At 37.8% G+C, this 21,460-nt stretch overlaps 1 protein-coding gene across 3 annotated transcripts; it reads right to left on the bottom strand.

The window, feature by feature from the left end:
• Positions 1 to 4,112: 4,112 nt before the first annotated feature.
• On the bottom strand, positions 4,113 to 19,940 carry nr1h5 (nuclear receptor subfamily 1, group H, member 5). Of its 3 annotated transcripts, none has more exons than XM_077223631.1 (11): positions 19,816 to 19,940; positions 14,618 to 14,756; positions 8,447 to 8,800; positions 7,271 to 7,411; positions 6,979 to 7,121; positions 6,790 to 6,888; positions 6,614 to 6,698; positions 6,417 to 6,533; positions 5,216 to 5,311; positions 4,945 to 5,058; positions 4,113 to 4,525 (listed from the first exon to the last, which is right to left on the bottom strand). In XM_077223631.1, the coding sequence occupies exons 2-11, from the start codon at positions 14,712 to 14,714 to the stop codon at positions 4,314 to 4,316; spliced, it is 1,458 nt and encodes a 485-aa protein (XP_077079746.1). In that variant the 5' UTR covers positions 14,715 to 14,756; positions 19,816 to 19,940; the 3' UTR covers positions 4,113 to 4,313. The 3 variants fall into 3 exon arrangements, 2 of the variants coding, with proteins under 2 accessions (XP_077079746.1, XP_077079748.1); XM_077223633.1 differs by having other exon boundaries at positions 6,790 to 6,885; XR_013201127.1 differs by having other exon boundaries at positions 4,510 to 4,525; positions 4,945 to 5,012.
• Positions 19,941 to 21,460: the final 1,520 nt, after the last annotated feature.

Here is a 21,460-nt window from a genome sequence, read left to right as displayed (position 1 = left end):
ATGATGAGTGACAAGGCGGGGGGAAAAAAGAAAAAAAATCGGAGACCGATGATGGACGCTACGACAAAGACGGAAGGCACTCCTGCCACAAAACCAAAACCCTCATGTAAATACCACGATCAATGGGACAGCGAATTTACTTTTCTGAAGAGGAGCAGGGTAGGGGACAGTCACGCGTTTTGTAACTGCGACTTTAGCATCTTAAAACCTGTTAACCATTGCCAGTGTGCCGACGCACTGAAGCGTTTTTTTTTTTATATAGGCTAGTTCAAAGTTACTATCAGATTTAATGTTATTACCTTGACAAACTATACATCATTAAAAAGATATAAGACTCAAGTTTCAGTATTTGACCACTATTGTATTCTCAGAAACTTTAAAGATGTTTCATACAAAATAAATTTATAATAACTTTACAAAACTTTGTAGCTATTAATAACAATTTTTCATTATGACAATAATTAATTCTACATTGTTTAAAAATAGCCAATCAGAAACGCTCTCACTCTTACTGTCAACCATCTTGTGCGCACGCGGATTTGTCTGCATCGGGTTGGCTGAAATCTTTAAAGAGCTCGAGTCAGACAGAGCACACGCTATTTTTAAATTTCCTCGTCGCGTTGTCGAGTTCAAGTGCTTCGTCTGTTTGTCGGAAAGAATTCAAATCGTGTAGGACACCAGGTTATTCTTGCATATTTCTTGTTGAAATTTTATGAAAGCCAAAATGTATTGGATATATTATTTAATTTTGAATAAAATGTAGCGTCCATTCGTCCGTTGACAACCATATAAAATTCACTGCGCAATTTAGATAAACGTTAGTCAGCTTGCTGAGGATTCTGAAATTTCGGTAAAATACATTCCAAGGTGTATAAAACATATGCTCCAAATGGCTATTTATATGCACTAACAATATTTTAACTAACTAACTAATTATATGTTACTTTTTCAACTCGGTAACAAAATGATCTCCCCTGAACTAGGGGTGGGCGGATCGATCCTGAAGTATCGATACTTTCGATACTGACGTGGTATCGAAAAGGATCAATCCTCACATAGAAATATCGATCCAAATGTGTGCATTTTTTAACAGTAATTTTTATTAATTTAGAACGCAATTCAATTCAGTTGAAAAATGAGCGGATGTAGCGAATAATTGTGTAGGGTAGAACTATTTCTCATCTGGATACAAGACGAAGCCAATCAATCACAGAGAGTGTTCGATGCTGGTGCTTCTGTCACAGTGCGTTTTGGAAACAAAGCCTTAGATGACAGAGAAACAATCGGGAGTTATTTCGCAATAAACAAGTTAAAAGTTTACATAACGGTGCAAAATGTTGACATCAGTAAGATTTGTTTAATGAAATTAATATTTGTATTCAACAGGATCGATTCATTAAATTGATCGAAAGTGACAGTCAAGGGTTTTACACTGTTAAAAAAATCTATTTAATATAAATGCTGTTCTTTCAACTTTGTTCATCAAATAATTTTGCATAAAATGTATCATGGTTTCCACAAAAACATGAAACTGTGTTCAACTGATAATAATAAGAAATGTTTCTTGAGCAGCAAATCAGCATATTAAAAAGAATTCTCTTCAGGACAGGAAGGATCATGAAGACTGGAGTAATGATGCTGAAAATGAAGCTTTGATCACAGGAATAAATTACAGAATAGCCTATGTTATTTTTGTAATAATGTTACAGTTTTTACTGTATTTTTGATTAAATAAATGCAGAAGAGAATTAAAAATCTTACAGACCTCAAACGCTTGAACAGTAGGCTAGTGTACAATAGTGCATTTACTATAATTAGGGTAGTTTGGTAAAAGTCACTGACTAATAACAGGCGAGTTGAGAGCACAAATCACAAAATATTTAGTGGTCATGAAAACGCAGATTTAGCATATTAATGATGCATTCACCCAATAAAAAATGACACACTGCTCTAGCACAGGAAAGTGCATGTAAGTTAAAGTGCATGCTTTTAAAATGAAAAAGTATTGGTATCGGTATCGATATCGGCGATACTGGCCCTGCATTTACTTGGTATCGGATCGATACCGAATTTTGCAGTATTGCCCACCCCTAGAATGAACTAGCTAACGCTAACTTAGTGTTAAGCTACTGAACTTTATTAGTACCAGACAAAAAGACGACGTCTAATGTTAACAAACTGCACATGGAAACATTGTTCGAGTGTCTGCCTGTCATCATATTCCTGTCTCTTTGTCAACACCATGGTTGCAATACATGGTCAAGTTCAGCGTCTTGACAGCAGATGGATCGTGCTATCGTGGCGTAATAATCGCGGTTTGGTTGTAAAATGTATTACCTGAATGAAATGAAATCGAATGTATCGTCATGTGGAATCATTCATTCACAGACATCATATGAAGATGTTCAACTAATAAAGATCTTCATCGCTGGCAAACAATATGATAGATTTGCAGATTTGCTTTCACTAGACTGTACTGTTGGTAGGTCCACGCCACTTCATCCAACGCTCTTGATGTTACGACTCCGAGTCGAGTGTGAATTGAAAGCGCTTCAGTGATTCAGTGCGTGCAGGAAACTGAACAGATCATTCAACTGATTCGCGAACCGATTTAGACAGATCTGGCAACATGTTTGATGAAGTCTTTGAACAGAATCGACTAAAAAAAGAGTGATTCATTTGTAAATTGAGCATCGCTCAATCATCATGCTCATAAAAAAGATACAGCGCGCTTGGAATAAACTAGTGCTACGCATTTAACATGTTGCATTAAAATAAAGTGCGCCGTTTGCATTCCTGCATATAACGAGATTTGGGCAATACAAATTACAGGAGTTTCCCGGGAGAAATGGATGTGACATGCGTGAGATGGATGTGAAGGGAGACTCCCGGGGAAAACGGGAGTGTTGACAGGTATGAGCTACCTGCCAGGAGTTCTACAGACACATAATAAATGAGAAGGCCCTACTCGAAGCTGCCAGATCAGACAAAAAATATAAATTCAAGATGCACTGAATCAGGTAAGAACGAATTTTCTAGTCTTTCCTGATGGAATTTATATGTGCTTATTTGGAAATGTGCTTTTTAGCGATTCGAATATTATTTTCACTTAATTATTTAGATTGAATAGACCCGTTGTGTCCCGCAAAATCAGGTCTGTTGACCTGCAACAGATCAATAGCCAGGTGGTCACCCTAGCTCGGTTCCCACGCCGAATCGGCTCAAATGCAGCAATGGGACACACGGGCTCAACAGGTCTTTCAAGTTCGTCTTCCTCCATTTCAAATCAAGTGCGTATTCAGTCCGATCCAGACACGCTTCACTCTCTTCACTCATCAACAGAACCAACCAACCCCGTTACGTAGGCTGTGACGTCCCTCCAAAATGGCGACTCGCTAGTTGGATAGCTAGCTAGAAATTACGAAAATAATTTAGTCATATCTGTGGTTTTAACAACTTTTTAATATAAAATCTTAGGCAATGTGATTTTTCTAATACAGTGTAGCTACTACCAGTGCCAAAACATGGACATCTCATTTCCCCTTTAAACTTGCATCTTGTGTGAGGTCACGAGGTAGATGTTTAATTAAGGAACATTAGTCGAAATTATATTTTATTGCAAAGTTTTGTTGGTGCCTCAAAATTTGTGTTGGTGCCTCTCTCTCTGTGTGTGTGTGTGTGTGTGTGTGTGTGTGTGTGTGTGTGTGTGTGTACTTGTACTTGTAGGGGGCAGCAGAGAGTCAGTATTGGTGATTGAAGAACATGTTCAGTATGATTTGTCTTCCATAATAAGGTGAATACATTGTCAAGATTCTCGCTGGTCCTTTAAATGGCTGGAAGATGATCTGATCTACGCAAAAGAAAAAACGTTGCTGTGTATCTCTTGTAACTTGGCAAGACGACTAATGTTCAAATGGTTTCAGTTTAAAATTTTAAATTACATTATGGAATCAAAATGTAGTAAATCGTATAACGCAATTAGCAAAGGTAAATCAAAATTCACTTGGCTTAAAATCTAAATGGGCATGAGAAAATTATTACATATTCTGTTCATTTAGTAATTTTCAGATCCACATTAAGTTGATATGTATACCATGAATGAAATGCAAAAAAACACAAAATAAATTTTTTATTTAATGCATATAAGAAAACATCACATCATGAGGCTTACTTTTTTTTTTTTTATTAAACTAAACTATGTTTGTTCATGGGTAACCTACAGTACATTGACCTGGGATATTGTTTTGGGCAAAAATTAAAAGTGTATTGCAACAGAGATCAGATGTCATAAATCTCTCTTTCTAAAGGTTGTCTCAGGACTGCATGTCCCAGAGTTGCTGTGGGAGAAGGGTGAGGTGGTTGTGTCGTAGTGTTCTCAGCTCCGTCAGTCGTCCCAGGAGCCTTGCGAAGCGTCGCGGGTCCTGTGCTGTCCCCTGACTATAGCAGCAGCAAGCCCGGGACAGGAGCTCCAAAACAAACTCCTGTAAGTTCTCAACACAGCTCACCGCACGAAGAGATGGCCTGTCTGCTTGGCAACAGGAAACAAAAGGTGGTCATTTGAAACATCCACAGTGGACGTAAGATATTTTCTTTAAATGTGCGAGACTTCGGATTCATTAGCCAGTATGGGTAAATAAAGTGTAGTAAAATGTAAAACTAATTTCTCTACAAACAAACAGTGTGTTTTTGACTACGATAATAAATTAAAATAATATAACAAATACCAGTTTGCAATATAAAACAGCATAACTGACTGTTTTTGTACAGGTAACATAATGACACCGGGAGCCTCGCACACTCAAGTTACAAATAGCCGGGCCCGTTGTTGCATGAAAATGATGTCATTTGCTTTTCGACCTATAAATGAATGTTCTGAATACAGTGACATCATGTGGAAGTTCACATGGAAATGAGTCACAATTGTGTTAATCATAATGCACAAACCTGAGCACAACACTGCCGTCGCCGTTAGAAGTGCATATTCAGCCTCGGTTACCGCAATAGTCACCATACTGTGGAGGAAATTTACCACAGATCTCAAGAGCTCATCATTCAACCCTGATCAGAGATAAAAATCACAACATTAGCCTAGCATAGGCAATAAATTTGATGTATCATCATTATATTGTCTAAAAAGTGATCGTCACATTGGATTTGTCACTGCATGTAATGTGATATTTTCCCACTATGATTATAGCTTTGCGTCATAGATCACCTGAGTGTGTCAGTATCCTGTGGCTGTTCCCAGTTTTGGACTCTAAAGTTTTTGCCCAATCAGGATTTGAGTTATTTGAATTTGCTGGATATAAAGCTGGTGATAGAAAACATCAGTGAGTCATAAATTATCCATAATGTTTTGAGTTGTTGAGAACAAAATAATGCATTTAATCCGCTTGTTAAATTGAGACTGTTTCCGGGTCCAACTCCAAACCTCTACCCTGTTTCAATTGATAATATATTAACTCAACAGATGTTCATTGTGCATTGCACAGTTTAAAACTAAGCTTTTAAACACTCGGACACCAATATTTTAATGATTCGTAAAAGATGAATCCTGTGTCTGGCCAATTGAAAAGTTGCTAAGGAGATAATGGTGAGAATTTTTCAGTAGTATTACAGCACATCATGAGTGAATACACTCTTAAAAATAAAAGTTCTTTTCATTCCTGGCATTGATGATTCCATGAATATCTTCTCACATCCACAGAACCTTTCCATTGCACAAAAGTTTTTTGAAAGTGGAATATAGAAAAATATTCTTCACACAGAGTAAAAAAAAATATTTTAAGAACTGGGGCCAGTTGCATAAAGTGCTTAGACCAGTCAAGTTATTCTTAAAAAAAAAAATCAATTTAAAAAAAGAAAAGATAGATTGGTCTAATTTGATATATAAAAAAAATAAGACTACTAACCCCTTGTCTAACTGCTAGATGGTCAAACTAGTTCTTAAGACACTAACCCCTGGTTTCACAGACCAGGCTTAAGCCTAGTCCCAGACTAAAATACATGTTTGAGTGGTTTCATCTGAAAGCAACTTGCACTGACATTTATCAAAAAAGTGCCATCATTTTGTCTCTAGATGCACATATGTAAAAAAATTAAAATACATTTTAAGGCATGTTTATAAAACCTACTTAAATGTCCTAATTGAACTAAGGCCTAATTCTGTCTTAATCTAAGGCCTGTCTGTGAAACCAGGACTACGTTTATGCAACTGGCCCTGTTGACTGAAAGGTTCTTTTGGGGAACCCAAAATGGTTTTTCTGTGACATTGTTGTGAAAACCCCCTTTTGTGTAACATATTTATTAACAGTTTGTTGTTTGCTTTTGGGATCTGATAGAGCATTTGGACCCAAAAACGAAGATTCATGACATCAGACTTAACAAGCAGGTTGTGTGATAATATATGTCATTACCAGTGCTAACACTAATGGGGTTCTCTGAGAACTGCTGAGCTAAGAGTAGGAACATGACTTCAACTGAAGAGCTGGACAGAAGTGTGTTCTGGTCAGAACTATCCAAAAGCTCAAACCCTAAACAACAGATGACCACAAATTAGTTTTATTTAGACGTGTGTGGGTTTGTGATCTGAGAGAAGTTGTAGGAAACTGACCAGGTACACTCCTCAAAAATTGCAAAAGCTTCTCCATCTGAGGAGGAGTCATATCAGTATTTGTTAAACTTGACCACAGAGGCACCTGGGGAAAAGAAAAAGAATATCATCTTATATTATGGGCAGTATTTCTATTGCATTGTTAATAAAAAAAGAAACAAAGTTCTGTGACATACCGGGCAGTGCGTGTTGTCTTGAATTATGTACCTACGATAAGCCTCAACAATTCTACCGAGAATGCATCTCTGCTCTCTGGAGAAACTAGATGACACCTGCTAACAGTATTTTTGAAGATAAGAAACTTGTTCTGAACTTTTAGAACAATTTCATGCTTGGAAAAACTATATAACGCGAGAGGATTTTACCCGTGTGGTGAATCTGCTGGTGGACGAGACACTTCTGTTTTCAGAGTAGTCATCTTCAGCTCTTCCTGTTGACCCGTTGTGTCCTCTGTTCTTGTAGCCCTTCCTCAGTCTCTTCGACTGGCATTGCACTTCTGTAAGCAGACCTGACAAAAAGACAACAGGAACATCCAACTCAACATCCAATTAGACTGTTTTCTGCAAAGCAGCATCTGTCTTAGATTTCCAGAAATGACTGACTCAAAGCCACACGTAAAGATTTAAATCAGTCTAGAAGGTTTTACGTCAATCTCACACTCTGCCAGCATCCCGACGGCTCTGCATTTGCGTAGTCTGCAGTCCTGACACTTTCTCCGCATGTACATGTCCATCTCGCAGCTTCCACCACTTTTGCAGCGGTACACAGCCTTTTTAGTCACACTGCGTCTGAAGAAACCTAAACCAAGAGAGATATACACTACTCTTCAAAAGATTGGTTTCAGTAAAATGTTTTCAGTGGTTTTGAAAGAAGTCTCTTATCTGCGTTTATTTGGTCAAAAATACAGTAAAAATGTGAAATATACTTACAATTTAAAATAAGTTTTCTATTTTAATATATTTCAAAATGTAAGTTATTCCTGTGAAGCAAAGCAAATTTTCAGCATCATTACTCCAGTCTTCAGTGTCACATGATCCTTCAGAAATCATTCTAATATGCTGATTTGCTGCTAGAGAAACATGTATTAATAATATAGTCAAAACACTTGCGCTGCTTAATATTTTTGTGAAAAAAGTTATGCATTTTTTCAGTATTTTGATCAATTTATTGCCTCCTGGCTAAACAAAAGTATTAATTTCTTTCTCAAATAAATTAATTACTAACCTCAAATGTTTGGATTGTAATTTATATTTAAAATTGGTTGTCCAGGGAAACAGACAATTTTTTTTGATGACTTGGGGATATATCCAAGCAACTATCAATAGCGGGTAAATCTTGTTTCATTGTTAGTGGCTATTTAAGGTACAAGCTCTTTGATACCCCCACTCGATTTCCTGTTTTAAAAGGAAATATGTCAAGCCATTTCACAGAATCAAATATGGATTTTGGACACTAGTAAATACATTCAAGAAGTGCATCAAGGATTAAAGGGATAATTCACCCAATAATTAAAATTCTCTCATCATTTACTCACCCTCATTCCATCCCCGATGTTTATGACTTTCTTTCTTAAGATAAACACAAACTAAGATTTTCCGGAAAACAAACCATCTCTGATAATAGTGAATGGGTGCCACTCGGTTGACGCAGCGATCATGACGGTAATCCATACAAACCCAGTGGATAAACAATTTCTTCTACGAAACTACAGGTTAAATTCTAATATTTGCAACTTTTTTTAACTAAATAATTGATGTAGATGATCAAATTAAATTTTTTGTGTGAACTATCCCTTTAATGTTGTCCTTAAATTCAGTACTGCAGTTTTTGAACCTTTGCATCCCTCACAGGTGAGGGCATTGTAGTGATATCCCGAGGCTTTATCTCCACACACCACACACAGCTCATCCTGGCCTTTTACCCGAGCTCCATGGCCCATCCTGGGCCTTTTCAGCACTGGAAGACCAATAATGCTGCCTCTTGTTGGGCTTTGGACCTCTATCTCGGGCTCACAGATGTATTCAGAGCACTGATGGCTGTAGTGGTACGGCGGGTTGCATGCTTGAACGTTTGGCGCTCCGTACATGGAGAACTGCACATTAACGGGGCTGAACGGCTGCTGCCCATAGAGAGGACTTTGTAGATCCGGTTCTTGGTAAGAGCAGCTCAGTGGATCCACAAGAACATCTGCAGCAAGGATAGGAGAACATCTTGATGAATGAAATGATTGAAAATGTTTCACAAGAAATATGTTTCTTTTTTCACATGATTCTTGAATTACCTAATGACTTTTATGATGCCATTGGGACATAATAAAAAAAAAACCCAGAGCAAGACCTTTTGAATCTTTTCTGTCTCTGGAAACAGGATGCAGCTGAAGTTACAATTTTTTATGGCTGTTATTTGCTTTGTAGCTTATCGAGGTTTTATAACCATACAGAATTGAGCCTTCCTGATGTTTTTTTCTGTCAGAGGGAAGGTTATGAAGATGGATTTTAGATTTGAGATCCAACATTGAGGAATCACGTCACAGTTGGCAGCATTTCTGAAGCACATCTGCACAAGACATTTTCCCCCCATTTTTAACGGACACTTAAGAACTAATTGTGACAATAAGCAAGAAAAAAATATTTCACATGCGAAAAAATATAATATTTGAGTAAAACACATTTAATCAAACCAATTCCAGCAAATTTATCTCTGTTTTTCCATGCCATTCATAAATATCCTTCTGCTGTGTGGTGGTCTCTTTACTGGCCTTCAATCCTGTTTTTCTCACAGATGTTTTATGTCCCGTTTCAGCATAACTTTCCAGAGCTAGTATCTGTTTGTAAACCACTGGAGTTCTTCATAAACATTAATGTCGGTGAGAAGATTTGCTAAAATACTAGCATTGACTGGCTTTGGAGACACGACAGTGAATTAAATGACAAAACAAAACTGAACATTTAACAAAGCACTATTCAGACTGTAATTGTTTCTCAAGGCGATGTCTGTGAAATAATAATTTAGGACATTGAGATGACATTTAATGAATGGGAATGACCAACACAACATCAGTGATGGCATCCGGTTTTAAGTAATTATTCATGTAGTTTATTTTAAATAGTTGGCTAAAAACATTTGTGCTTCATGCAATTTACAAATCCTTTTTATTAGTGTTCAAATTAACCAGAAAACCCTGGTCTTTGTCAAAAATAAATTGGCTGGGAAATTGTCCAGAGTGGTCAGAGGAACTTTATTATTATTTTTTATTTGGACAGCACTAAAAATGCTACTAGAAACGTGCACACACAGATTTGAACTTTGTGCTTATGCTAAAATCCACACCAACATTCATATTTATAAAAATGGTCTTTGAAGTGGAAAAGTGATCAGCACCACTTCACGTTCTAAGCAGACATGCGCACTTTTTTAGAAAGTCGGGAGTACTGCAGGTATTTGGAAATCTAAGCAATTCTATTTTATATGTTGATGACATTAATTAGGTGGCGTTTACAAGGCTTGTTTTTTTTGTGCGTATGTTCGTTCTCCGAATCACACTTACACATTTGAGAAATGATCATAAGATCAAATCTAGGATGTTTTTACACGACATTATATAAATGAAGGCTCCATGTGTCCTGGAAAGCTTGATACATATTTTACATGTATTATTGTTTTAAATTGCAGTTATAGTGCCAAAAAATAGTAGGCTATTATTTTATACTATTATATCATTAATATTTTGAATTACCTTTTATTTTTGTATCTTCAATTTTAATTTTAGTTTAAGTAATTTTCTTATGTGCTTTTGTCAATTTTGTTTTCTTTAAATATTTCTATTTAGCTATACTTCAGTTTTAGTCATTTAAGTACTTCAACTTCAGTTTACAAGGCAATATTGCTAATATTTTAAGTTTTTCATCTATAACTTCTTATTTATTTTATTTTAGTTCAGCTTTTAGCTTTCATTTAATAGTTACTTCAGTTAACTAAACGAATTATACATACATATATATATATATATATATTATTATCATTTTTTATATTACACACTGCCCAGCCAAAATAAATAAATAGTTGCTGTTTGGATTTAAATAGGCAAAAGCTTAGGAGTCTATGACTGGATCATTATTGCAATGATCTTTATGTTACTATCATGTTATATGTTTGACAACAGTTCTTCTAACCCTAATTTATGGAGTGTGTAGCTTTTCTTAAACAACCACACATCATGGCCACATTCCAGCAGGACAATGTCAAGATTCATCAGGCTCAAATTGTGAAAGAATGGTTGGGAGGGATCATGAAGAATCATTTTCACACATGCATGAGTCCTGACCTTAAATTCATTGAAAGTCATTTAAGATGTGCTAGAGGAGACTTTTAAGAGTGCTGGACTCTTGAATTGTCAATACAAGGTATTGACCAAAAAATGATGCACCTCTTGATGGAAATAAATGTTGTGATGTTATTTCCATCAAGATCTTGTATTGACAAGCTACACACTCAACCAATTAGGGTAAGAAGAATGGTTGCCAAATATATAACATGCTAGAAACATAATAATCACTGCAATGTTCCAGAATCTCTATTGGTGACTTCACTATTGAGGTGGTGGAGAATTACACGTACCTCGGCTCTACTATTTCCAGCAATCTTTCTCTGGAGGCTGAGCTGAACATACAGATTGGAAAGGCAGCAACATCACTCGGATGTATCGTATCACTAATATGTTAAGTTTTGTATCGTATATATCGTATCACCGCGTATCACTCGGTCTCACTGGCAGGTTTGGGGCTCTTTGATCACTGTTTGGTTCATCTCATACCGACCTACAGGCAGAAACTGAAATCAGCTAAACCTGTAATAAGGACTGTAAAAAGATGGACCAATGAAGCAGAGCAGGATCTACAGGCCTGCTTTGATTGCACTGATTTGATTGTTTTTGAAGCTGCTACCAACGATCTGGATGAGCTCACAGATACTGTAACATCATATATAGGTTTCTGTGAGGATACATGCATTCCTACCAGGACATTCTTACCATTCACTAATGATAAACCATGGTTTCCTGGGAAACTCAAACACCTTCGTCATGCCAAAGAGGATGCTTACAGAAGTGGGGATAAAATCTTGTATAACCAGGCCAGAAACAGATTGACAAAGGAGATCAGAGTTGCTAAAAGGAACTACTCTGAAAAGCTGAAAAAACAGTTTTCATCCAACGACCCATCATCAGTCTGGAATGGCCTGAGGCACATAACCAACTACAAGTCACCAAGATCTGTGGACAATGAACACCTGGCTGACGATTTAAATTCATTTTACTGCAGGTTTGAAAAGCCCTCATTCACACCACACACCCTGTCTGATCTGCACTTCACACATTCACCATCACCTCCTGCACTCCCATTACTCCCCCCTCCTGCCATCCAACCTGAGCTTAAGGTCTGTGTGGAGGACGTGAGCAGAGTCTTCAAAAAACAGAAGACTAGGAAAGCCTCAGGCCCAGATGGCATCTCATCTGCTTGTTTAAAAGCCTGCGCTGACCAACTGGCCCCGGTCTTCACGCAGATCTTCAACAGATCATTGGAGCAGTGTGAAGTTCCCTGCTGCTTCAAACGCTCCACTATCATTCCTGTCCCCAAAAAACCCAAAATCACTGGACTTAATGACTACAGACCTGTCGCTCTCACGTCTGTGGTCATGAAGTCGTTTGAAAGACTGGTGCTGGGCCACCTTAAGGACATCACTGGACCCCTGCTGGATCCCTTTCAGTTTGCTTACAGAGCAAACAGGTCTGTGGATGATGCAGTCAACATGGGACTGCATTATATCCTGCAACATCTTGACAGACCAGGGACTTATGCAAGGATCCTCTTTGTGGACTTCAGTTCGGCCTTCAATTCCATCATGCCTGGTCTTCTCACAGCCAAACTGACCCAGCTCTCCATACCATCCTCGATCTGTCAGTGGATCACCAGCTTCCTGACGGACCGGCAGCAGCGAGTGAGACTGGGGAAACACACATCCAAGACTCTCACAATCAGAACTGGTGCCCCCAAAGGGTGCGTTCTCTCCTCACTGCTCTTCTCCCTGTACAATAATGACTGCACTTCTAAAGACCCCACTGTCAAGCTCCTGAAATTTGCCGACGACACCACTGTCATCGGTTTCATCCAAAACGGTGACGAGTCTGCTTACAGACTGGAGGTTGAACAGCTGGCTGTCTGGAGCAGTTATAACAACCTTGAGCTGAAAACAGTATAACAACCACGCTTAAAACAGTGGAGATGATCGTGGACTTCAGGAGGAACAGCCCAGCACTCCCCCCACTCACCATCATGAACAGCACTGTGGAAGCAGTGGAGTCATTCAGGTTCCTGGGCACTATCATCTCTCAGGACCTGAAGTGGGATTATCCCATTGACTCCTGTGAAAAAGGCCCAGCAGAGACTGTACTTCCTTCGCCAGCTGAGGAAGTTCAACCTGCCACAGAAGCTGCTGATTCAGTTCTACTCAGCCGTCATTGAGTCTGTATGCACTTCCATCACTGCCTGGTTTGGTTCAGCTACCAAATCGGACATCAGGAGACTACAACGGACAGTCCGGACTGCGGAGAGGATTATTGGTGCCCCCCTGCCAATCCTCCAGGACCTGTACTCTTCCAGATTGAGGAAGAGAGCAGGTAAAATCATCACAGACTCCACTCACCCTGGACACCACCTGTTTGAACTGTTACCGTCAAGACGGCGACTCAGATCACTGGCCACAACAACATCTCGGCACAGGAACAGTTTCTTCCCACAGGCCATTTCCCTTCTGAACAGTTAACACTCCTCCCAAGGCATATGCCTGTAAGTGCAATACTCCCACTATTTAGTGCAATATCTTAAAAATTCAGGTGATATTTATATTTATATTTATTCATACTAAACAAAATACTGTAAATATGTTCATAATCTGTAAATGTTTATTCTGACAAAACCCAACTGTGACCATATATTTTTATAGTATTTTCATATTTTTTATAATTTTATTTGTAGAATTTGTATTACTATTTGTATTACTATTACTTGTTGTATCTGTATTTGTATATGTGCACTGGAAGCTTCAGTACCAAGGAAAATTTCTTGTGTGTGCAAGCACACTTGGCAATAAAGCTCTTTCTGATTCTGATTCTGATCAATGGCTCACCTGGCAAAGAGCGTCTGGGATAACTCCATCTCTTAACAATCAACACCAAGATGAAGGTTTATCTAGCCTGCCTACTTAACACACTGCTCTACAGCTCCGACGTGGACTCAATATTCCTACCAAGAACGCAGACTCAATGTCTTCCATCTACATAATTTAAGAAGGATTTTCGGTATCTCCTGGCAGGACCACGTTCCAAACAAAAATGTTCTCGCACAGGCGGGGTTACCTAGTATGTTTGCTTTACTCACCCAGAGACATCTTTGATGGCTCGGTCATGTCAGCCACATGAACATCGGCTGAATGCCTAAAGATCTTCTTTACAGCGAACTTGCCACTGGCTCCAGGCCAGTAGGTAGGCCTGTACTCCGCTATAAAGATGTGTGTAAACAAGACCTATAGACGAGCAACATCAATCTAGAAGACTTGGAAGAAGCAGCCATAGAATGCGATGGATGGAGGCTCGTCGTCAAACTAGGCATCGAAATTAGCGAAAAGAGTAGAGAGCACCAGTGGGTAGAGTGGAGAGAGCGCAGATGACAGAGAACAGACCCAAGACAGAGACAGGCAGGATGATCACTTGCATTAATTGCAACAGAACGTGTCTTTCAAGAAGCAGGCTCTAGTCGCAGCAGGCGCTGTTACTCAAAATGTCTGAGACCCTAAGGCGCAGATTCCATTGTCTTTCGAGACAGAAGGATGCAATCAGAATAATCCAATCACAGACTCTTAAGAATGTGCCTATATAAATCTAAACAGCAACTTTCTTTTGTCCGGGCAGTGTATAATTATATTGATTTCTATAATAAAGTGTAATCTTACCATAGTACTGCGGCGGCTCTGGGATGTCAAACGTGTCTGATGCGGAGAGGTAGCCTCCGACTGACATGCTTATCTCAGGATCTGTGCCCTCTCTCATCTGATCAGTGGGATTCTTGCTCTTCACAGAGAATATCTGGATCTATAAAAGAGCACAAAAACTTTAATTCACCCTACTTGAGGATCATAATCCACTGCCTTCAAACATTTCTTCAGCAAGAACTCCAACCCCAGAGAGCTATGAGCTATTTTAGGCATCACTGTCACGAAAAGGTTATGACAGAACACAGTGAAGGCTGCAGAGATCTCAGTCTGTGCTCCTCTGGGGTTTTGAGAGGATCTGAAGAGCATCGACTGTGAGAATAAGACGAGAGATGAGGCCCATGTGTCCGAACAGCTGCTCTGGCACGAGTTTCACAGAAAAGGCCTCACAAAGAGTAGTCTGTCCCAATTGCTCTCAACAGGTTTGGCCTGTAGCTGACCTAAACACGCACCTTTGACCAGTAACTCAGAAGAAGACCTGCAACACACTTTAAAGAGAATGGCCACCCTATTGGATCCAAAAATGTTATACATTTTTTTTAAATGAACTGTTTTGGCTTTTTATTTGACATTCACTGGTAACCATTTTCTTACTCAGAAAGGGGTGCAGGATTATATTGAATTATTCATTCAGAAGACTCTCAGAAGCAATTAATGAAAGTAGAAGCAAATAATCCAAAGGTGCTACTATTCTGAATATCAAGTACCATAAGCACAAATGCTACAGCAGAAGTGTTAAATGCAATAGTTTTTTGCACACACAAAAAAGGCTAGTTAAGTGCAAGTTACTCATTTTAGTATTAGTAGCATACATAAGCCTTCTAAAAGCTTTCAACAAGTAGCATTTGTGAACACATCAGGAACACATCCTACTTGACAAAATCATAGTCATTTAGAGATGTATTCTTAATTCTTCAAGAATGGCATGTTCATGGAGTAGTATGCAAAATGGGTTGCTGTGTGAACAGTCTAGTTCAAAAAAATCTAGTGACACATATTCAGTTTCATACTTATTGTTTATGTTCACGTGGATGGTGGAGAAGTGAAAGAAAATGCTTTGTTTTACACCATTGCTAGAACATAGTGGTGATCTGAATTTTGTACAATAAGTCAATGTGAATTTTTGTCTGCAACAATACCTAGGAGATACGGGAATATTCAGCAGTTTTTAGTTACATGCTGTTATATACTGCAAATATATGAGTGTTATTGTATTATGTATATACTTTTCTGTATTAAGTATTTGTTGTTGGTAAGCTTTTTTAAAATGTTTTAAAAGATGTCTCTTTTGCTCACCAAGGCAGCATTTATTTGAATAAAAACAGTAATATTGTGAAATAATACTCAAATATATAATAACCGATTTCTGTATTTCAGAAGCACTTTTTATCTATTAATGCTTTGAACAATCATCTTTGAGTTCTCCGAAACTCTATAATGCTCAATATTTTAGTTTCCAGCACCTTATACTAAATTATTTTTAATGCTGATCGGGCACTATTATTCCTTCTGTTCTCATTCACTTTAACTTTGTGTTCTTTGTGGAAATGTGGGTCGCTCTCTGTTTCCCAAGAGGAATGACAGAGTGACATCCAGCTCATCTCCAGAGCTTTAGGGAGTGTTTATACATGCAGTGTTTGCCACGGCTCTGTTTGTCATGCAGTTAATCTTTGACATTGAAAAAATTGAGGACTGCAGGACTCTAACCTTCCCACCCGATATACTTTAGACCCCTTGAAGGGGGCGGGCTTTCCTGAAAACCCCTTAAATTATGACATGGATGCTCACACGTACCCTCTTGTATCCTGCTTGTTGCGCTGACAAAGAACATCCTCTATGGCGTTATTGTGGTAGCATCTCAAAGGCTGACCCCGGTTTCACAGTGTCGAAATATAGATATCATTAGTGCCTCTGAGACCCAAGGGAGGGAAATTGTTGCTATCACTCCCATGCCATCCATCACAATGACTGTGGGTTCTTTACTTCAAAAAAATGTGCACGATTAACAAAACGACCTTCTTTAAACCCCATGGATGGTTTCATCCTAGATGAGGTTAGAGGGAGCAACACTCCATTGAGTTTGAACACTTCTTCATTTTTCAGTTTTCACAAGAGCATAAATAGCTACTACATAAATAAACATGCCTTTAGCGTATCATAACAATTGTTCACTCAGAAAAATTGTTCACTCGTGTTTTTTTTGTGTTTTTTTCAGGGGTTTCCAATCTTTTAGACCACGGACCCCCAAATATGATCATCCTCATGTGAGGGATATATTTTCATATATAAATGTATACTATAAACGTCTAAACTTATTTGGAAAATATTTAGTTTCTAAGTTACTTACTAAAGGACTGTAGATTTTTATTGTACTTATTTAATCTATTTATTTATTTAAATCAATGTTTTTATTTATAAAATTACAGAGCCCCTAAAGAAAGGGACATGGTGGAATAAAAATATATTTAAAAACTTTTGCGTTCCCCTGACAAACTTTGTGTTCGCTCACTAAACTTTTGCGTTCCCCTGAAAAATGTTGCGTTCGCTCACAAAACGTTTGCGTTCCCCTGAGAAACTGCAGTATGTGTTTGCCCGCAAAACATTGTTTTCTCTGGGAAAATTACAGAGCCCCTAAAGAGAGGGACATGGTGGTGGAATAAAATATATTTCATAACTTTTCTGTTCCCCTGACAAACTTTGCGTTCGCTCACTAAACTTTTGCGTTTGCTCACAAAACGTTTGCGTTCGCTCGCAAAACGTTTGCGTTCCCTGAGAAACTTTGCGTTCGCTCGCAAAACGCTTGCATTCGCCTGAGAAACTGCAGTACGTGTATGCTCACAAAACATTGTTTTCTCTGGGAAACCCAAACATTTTGCAAGAGAGTGCAAAAGCTTTGACATATAATTTTCCTCCCATCTCATATTTTTGTCTCTTTAGGGGCTCCATATCAAATTGTGTATTATTTAAATCAAATGTTTTTATTTATTTTAAATCAAAAAGATTAGCTAAAGAATTAATTTTCATAATGTTTTCCTCTACTTTTTTTCACGGACCCCCTATCACTCTCTTGCTGACATCATTTGACTCACCTGGGCATCCCCGGACCCCAGTTTGAAAACCCCTGCAATAGAAGAACCATTTTTGGTTCCTAAAATAACCTTTTAGTGAACAGTGCTCAAAAGAACCCTTTTTTGTCTTAGTGTGAAGAACCTTTATCTACTTTAAAACACCTTTTGTGGAATGGAAAGGTTCCCTTGGATGTTAAAGGTTCTTCATGGAACTTTTGATGCCTAAGAAGAACCTTTATTTTTACGAGTGTTGGATGAAGGTTTTGTGTGAGAAGCCCTCACTGGGAGAACACAGTTTGCATTAGAAGATGGTGAACCATCATGTTATACATCTCGAAACATCCAAAAAGCACTGCATCCACTATTTTTGCCAGCATGTCTTCGTTTATCCATCTGTTATGTTATTTGATGTTGGCTATCTGCTTGTAGCCAGGCTGTGTTTACAGATTTAAGCAGGAAACAGGACTCTTGGATTAGACGGCCTTGCGCAGGGACAGTTTGGGGGTTTTTGGACTAAAGTCCAGAGGTGCTTGTAATGTTTTGACTGTAGGAGATCACGACATTAACTCAACTATCTCAATGGTATCTGCATAGATAACACAATTGAAGCAGTCTATTCTATTAAAAACCGTGTATATTGATCAAATGGCAACTTCTCTTTGACTTCTGTCAGTGGTGTTGACTTCTGTGTAGCAGCTCACAGACAGAATGTCTAAATGACTGCTCAACAAATGCCAACATTTCAAACATTCTTAAGTTGTCTGTTGGATTTAGAATGTTGGGAAACAGAACTGTCATGTTCACACTGACCCAACAAACCCAAGAACTAAAGATAATGATGTTTGTTGTGTGAGAGTGAACTAGACTAATAAATAAAAAAAGCAGTTACTTAGCAAAGGAAGTTGGAAAGGTATAAAGTGATTGAAAAAACAAGGCATTCATGGAAATTAGTTCAACTCAACAAAATATCTTTCTCAAAAGATATTTTATGCATTGTGTTATTGTTGAATGTTTAGTCTAAATGAACTACTGTTAAAAAGTTTAGGGTCAGTAATATTTTATTTGAAATAATTTTTTTTTTTTTTTTTAGCAAAGACATTTAATTGGCCAAAAATTACAGTAAAGACTTTTACATTGTTACATAAGGTTTCTATTTCAAATAAACACTGTTCTTTTGAACTTTTTATTCATCAAAGAATCATGAAAAATATTGGTCACGGTTTCCACAAAAATATTAAGCTGCACAACGGTTAATAACATAATAACGGATAATAATCAGAAATGTTTCTTGAGCAGCAAATCAGCATATTAGAATGGTTTCTGAAGGATCATGTGACACTGAAGACTGGAGTAATGATGCTGAAAATTCAGCTTTGCATCACAGGAATAAATTACATTTTAATATATATATATATTATATTTTATTTATATTTTATCATTATTTGAAAAGAGTTATTTAAAACTGTAATGATATTTTACAAGATGTTGATCAAATAAATGTAACCTCAGTAAACATAAGAGATTTTTATTAAAAAAAAATATTATATACTCAAACATTTAAACGGTAGACTACATAAAAAATAATAAATATTAATATATTAACTAATCAAAATTATTCATCTCAATATAGGCCTGAGGATCATGAGGAACTTCATGAGGTGCATCCTAGGATGCTTTTTAAACAAAGCAGACTTCATGTATTAACTTCACAGACTTCCAAATAAACCTTTAGAAATATAGTTTGTTTTTGTTTTTTAAATCTTGTGAAGAAATTCGGTAACACTTTATTTTAAGGTGACATAGTTACACGTTACTACATGTACTTACTATAGTAATAACGTTAAATTATGCACAATTACGAAACTTAACCAACTAAATAAAAACAGCTAACTTAACCAAACCCTAACCATAACTCTATAGTAAGTATGTGTAGTTAACTAATGTCACTCACTTATTTGAGTTAGTACAATATAACTTCGTCACCTTAAAATAAAGTGTTACCAGAAATTCCTATGCAAGTATTGATATTTTAAGCATTTAACAATCCTTTCAACTGGTACAGTTTCTAGAGAAAGCAGATTGTGTACTCACCAGTGCTGATGTTGCATGTGCTGGATCTCAGCTTGATGTGCCTCTTGCATTTGTGATGTTGACAGCAGTTCAGCCCCTGACATCCAACACTTGCCAAGCACACACTGGAACACACATGCGCAAAGCAAACAGCGCGTCCCTCCAACGCAAACCATTAATTCAAACACACCAATATGTGTGCGAGTTTAAAGACAAGGGCACACAAAGTCGGTAATACACAAAAAAGGACTTTAACACTGTCCTGCAACCGTGATGAGGGCAACGAGAGCTTCGAAGATCAACCTCACTGTCAGCGTACAAGTTAAGAATGGATATCTAAAAGTTTGAACCTGTTGAACAAAATCTGAGAGGGCCGTGGTGGGAGCGAGGAGCTGTTTAAGTGAAATAATGAGTGATTTCTGGACATGCACTACGTGAAACAGTGGGCTCATTAGAACATTCCCAGCAGCCCAGTGTTTATAAACAGCCCTAGTTCATCTAACTGATGGATGAGCGCTCACTATCTATCCGTTCTTCCTGCCGCTCCGAGAACGTACTTGCTCAGCCCGGGTTTCACAACCACCCTGACTAACTCCCACGTGTCACTACAGAATTCAGCTGGACGCACGCAACTCAAGATCCCCTTATCTGTCTCTCTCTCTCACACACACACACACACAGAGAGAGAGAGACCCCAAACTCTCTTTGGCTCCATGGGTGGGCGTTTTATGTCCTTAACTGGGGGCAGAGGGGACATTCTGCGGTTTGCAGATCCATCCCTAATGCTCTTAGCTCACAGGATACTAATGACAGCGACTGTTGTAATGAGGAAAAACAACATAGATGTGTTTTTCCAGGAACAACAGGGCTGCTGATATGAACCATGGGGTAAATAAGGAGCCAAGGTTCTTCCTGAAATGAAAAAAAATGTGTCAGAGATTCAAGTTTTGAAAACTAGTGAGTTGAGTACATAGGCAGTATTCTAAGGAAGCATTAGCACAAAAGTCACGCAAAGGTTGTTCCGAAAGGTAGGCAGCACAATAACACAGCTTTAAAAAAACAACAACTCTTTTTACCAAATTCAAAGGTAGCATCTCACTTATCCAGGGTTGCCAGGTCTGCGTAACTAACATGACTAATTGCCAATCAAAAGTAGCCCAATGACCGTATCTCAAATATCAAAACTCCAAATATGCCACTCCCATACCTAAAATACATATTTAACAGTCTCTGATATGCAAACTGAAAACCACTATAAAGTAATGATCATAAACACAGCTCAAATCCTAGTGGCCCTTCTTCACAAAACTTAACGTCTAGCACAGTCTTATCTTTGGTAGAATATAAAATATTTCAATAAAAGCATTTCATTCAAATTTATGCAATATGTCAAACCTTTTTAAAAACCTTTTTTGCCGCTGTGTAATTTTATACATACTTTGTGTGAGGAGACATGCATCAGGAGATATGACACAAAATTGTTCAATATGGAGATCAGTGTTATTGTTAACTAAAACTATTAATAACAATTTTCATTACATTTAAATAAAGCTGAAATAAAATAAAATATATTAGATGAAAAAAATTACAAGCTTTAGCAACTAACTGGAATAAAATAAGTTTGTACAAGTACTAAAATTACTAAAACTGAATAAAAAATTCAAAA

Source organism: Siphateles boraxobius, unplaced genomic scaffold (genome assembly GCF_051911475.1).
Source record: "Siphateles boraxobius isolate OS27281-9 unplaced genomic scaffold, OSU_SipBor_1 9, whole genome shotgun sequence".
Classification (NCBI taxonomy): Eukaryota; Metazoa; Chordata; class Actinopteri; order Cypriniformes; family Leuciscidae; genus Siphateles; species Siphateles boraxobius.
This window is presented reverse-complemented; position numbering and strand designations above follow the sequence as displayed.

Excerpts from the sequence above, each read along its gene's own strand:
- nr1h5 (XM_077223631.1), bottom strand. The coding sequence starts at position 14,714 with ATGAGAGAGGGCACAGATCCTGAGATAAGCATGTCAGTCGGAGGCTAC. Across the intron at positions 6,889-6,978 it reads CCAGCAGATTCACCACACGG|CAGGTGTCATCTAGTTTCTC; the intron begins GTAAAATCCTCT and ends AAATACTGTTAG. Across the intron at positions 5,059-5,215 it reads CAGGATACTGACACACTCAG|GGTTGAATGATGAGCTCTTG; the intron begins GTGATCTATGAC and ends ATCTCTGATCAG.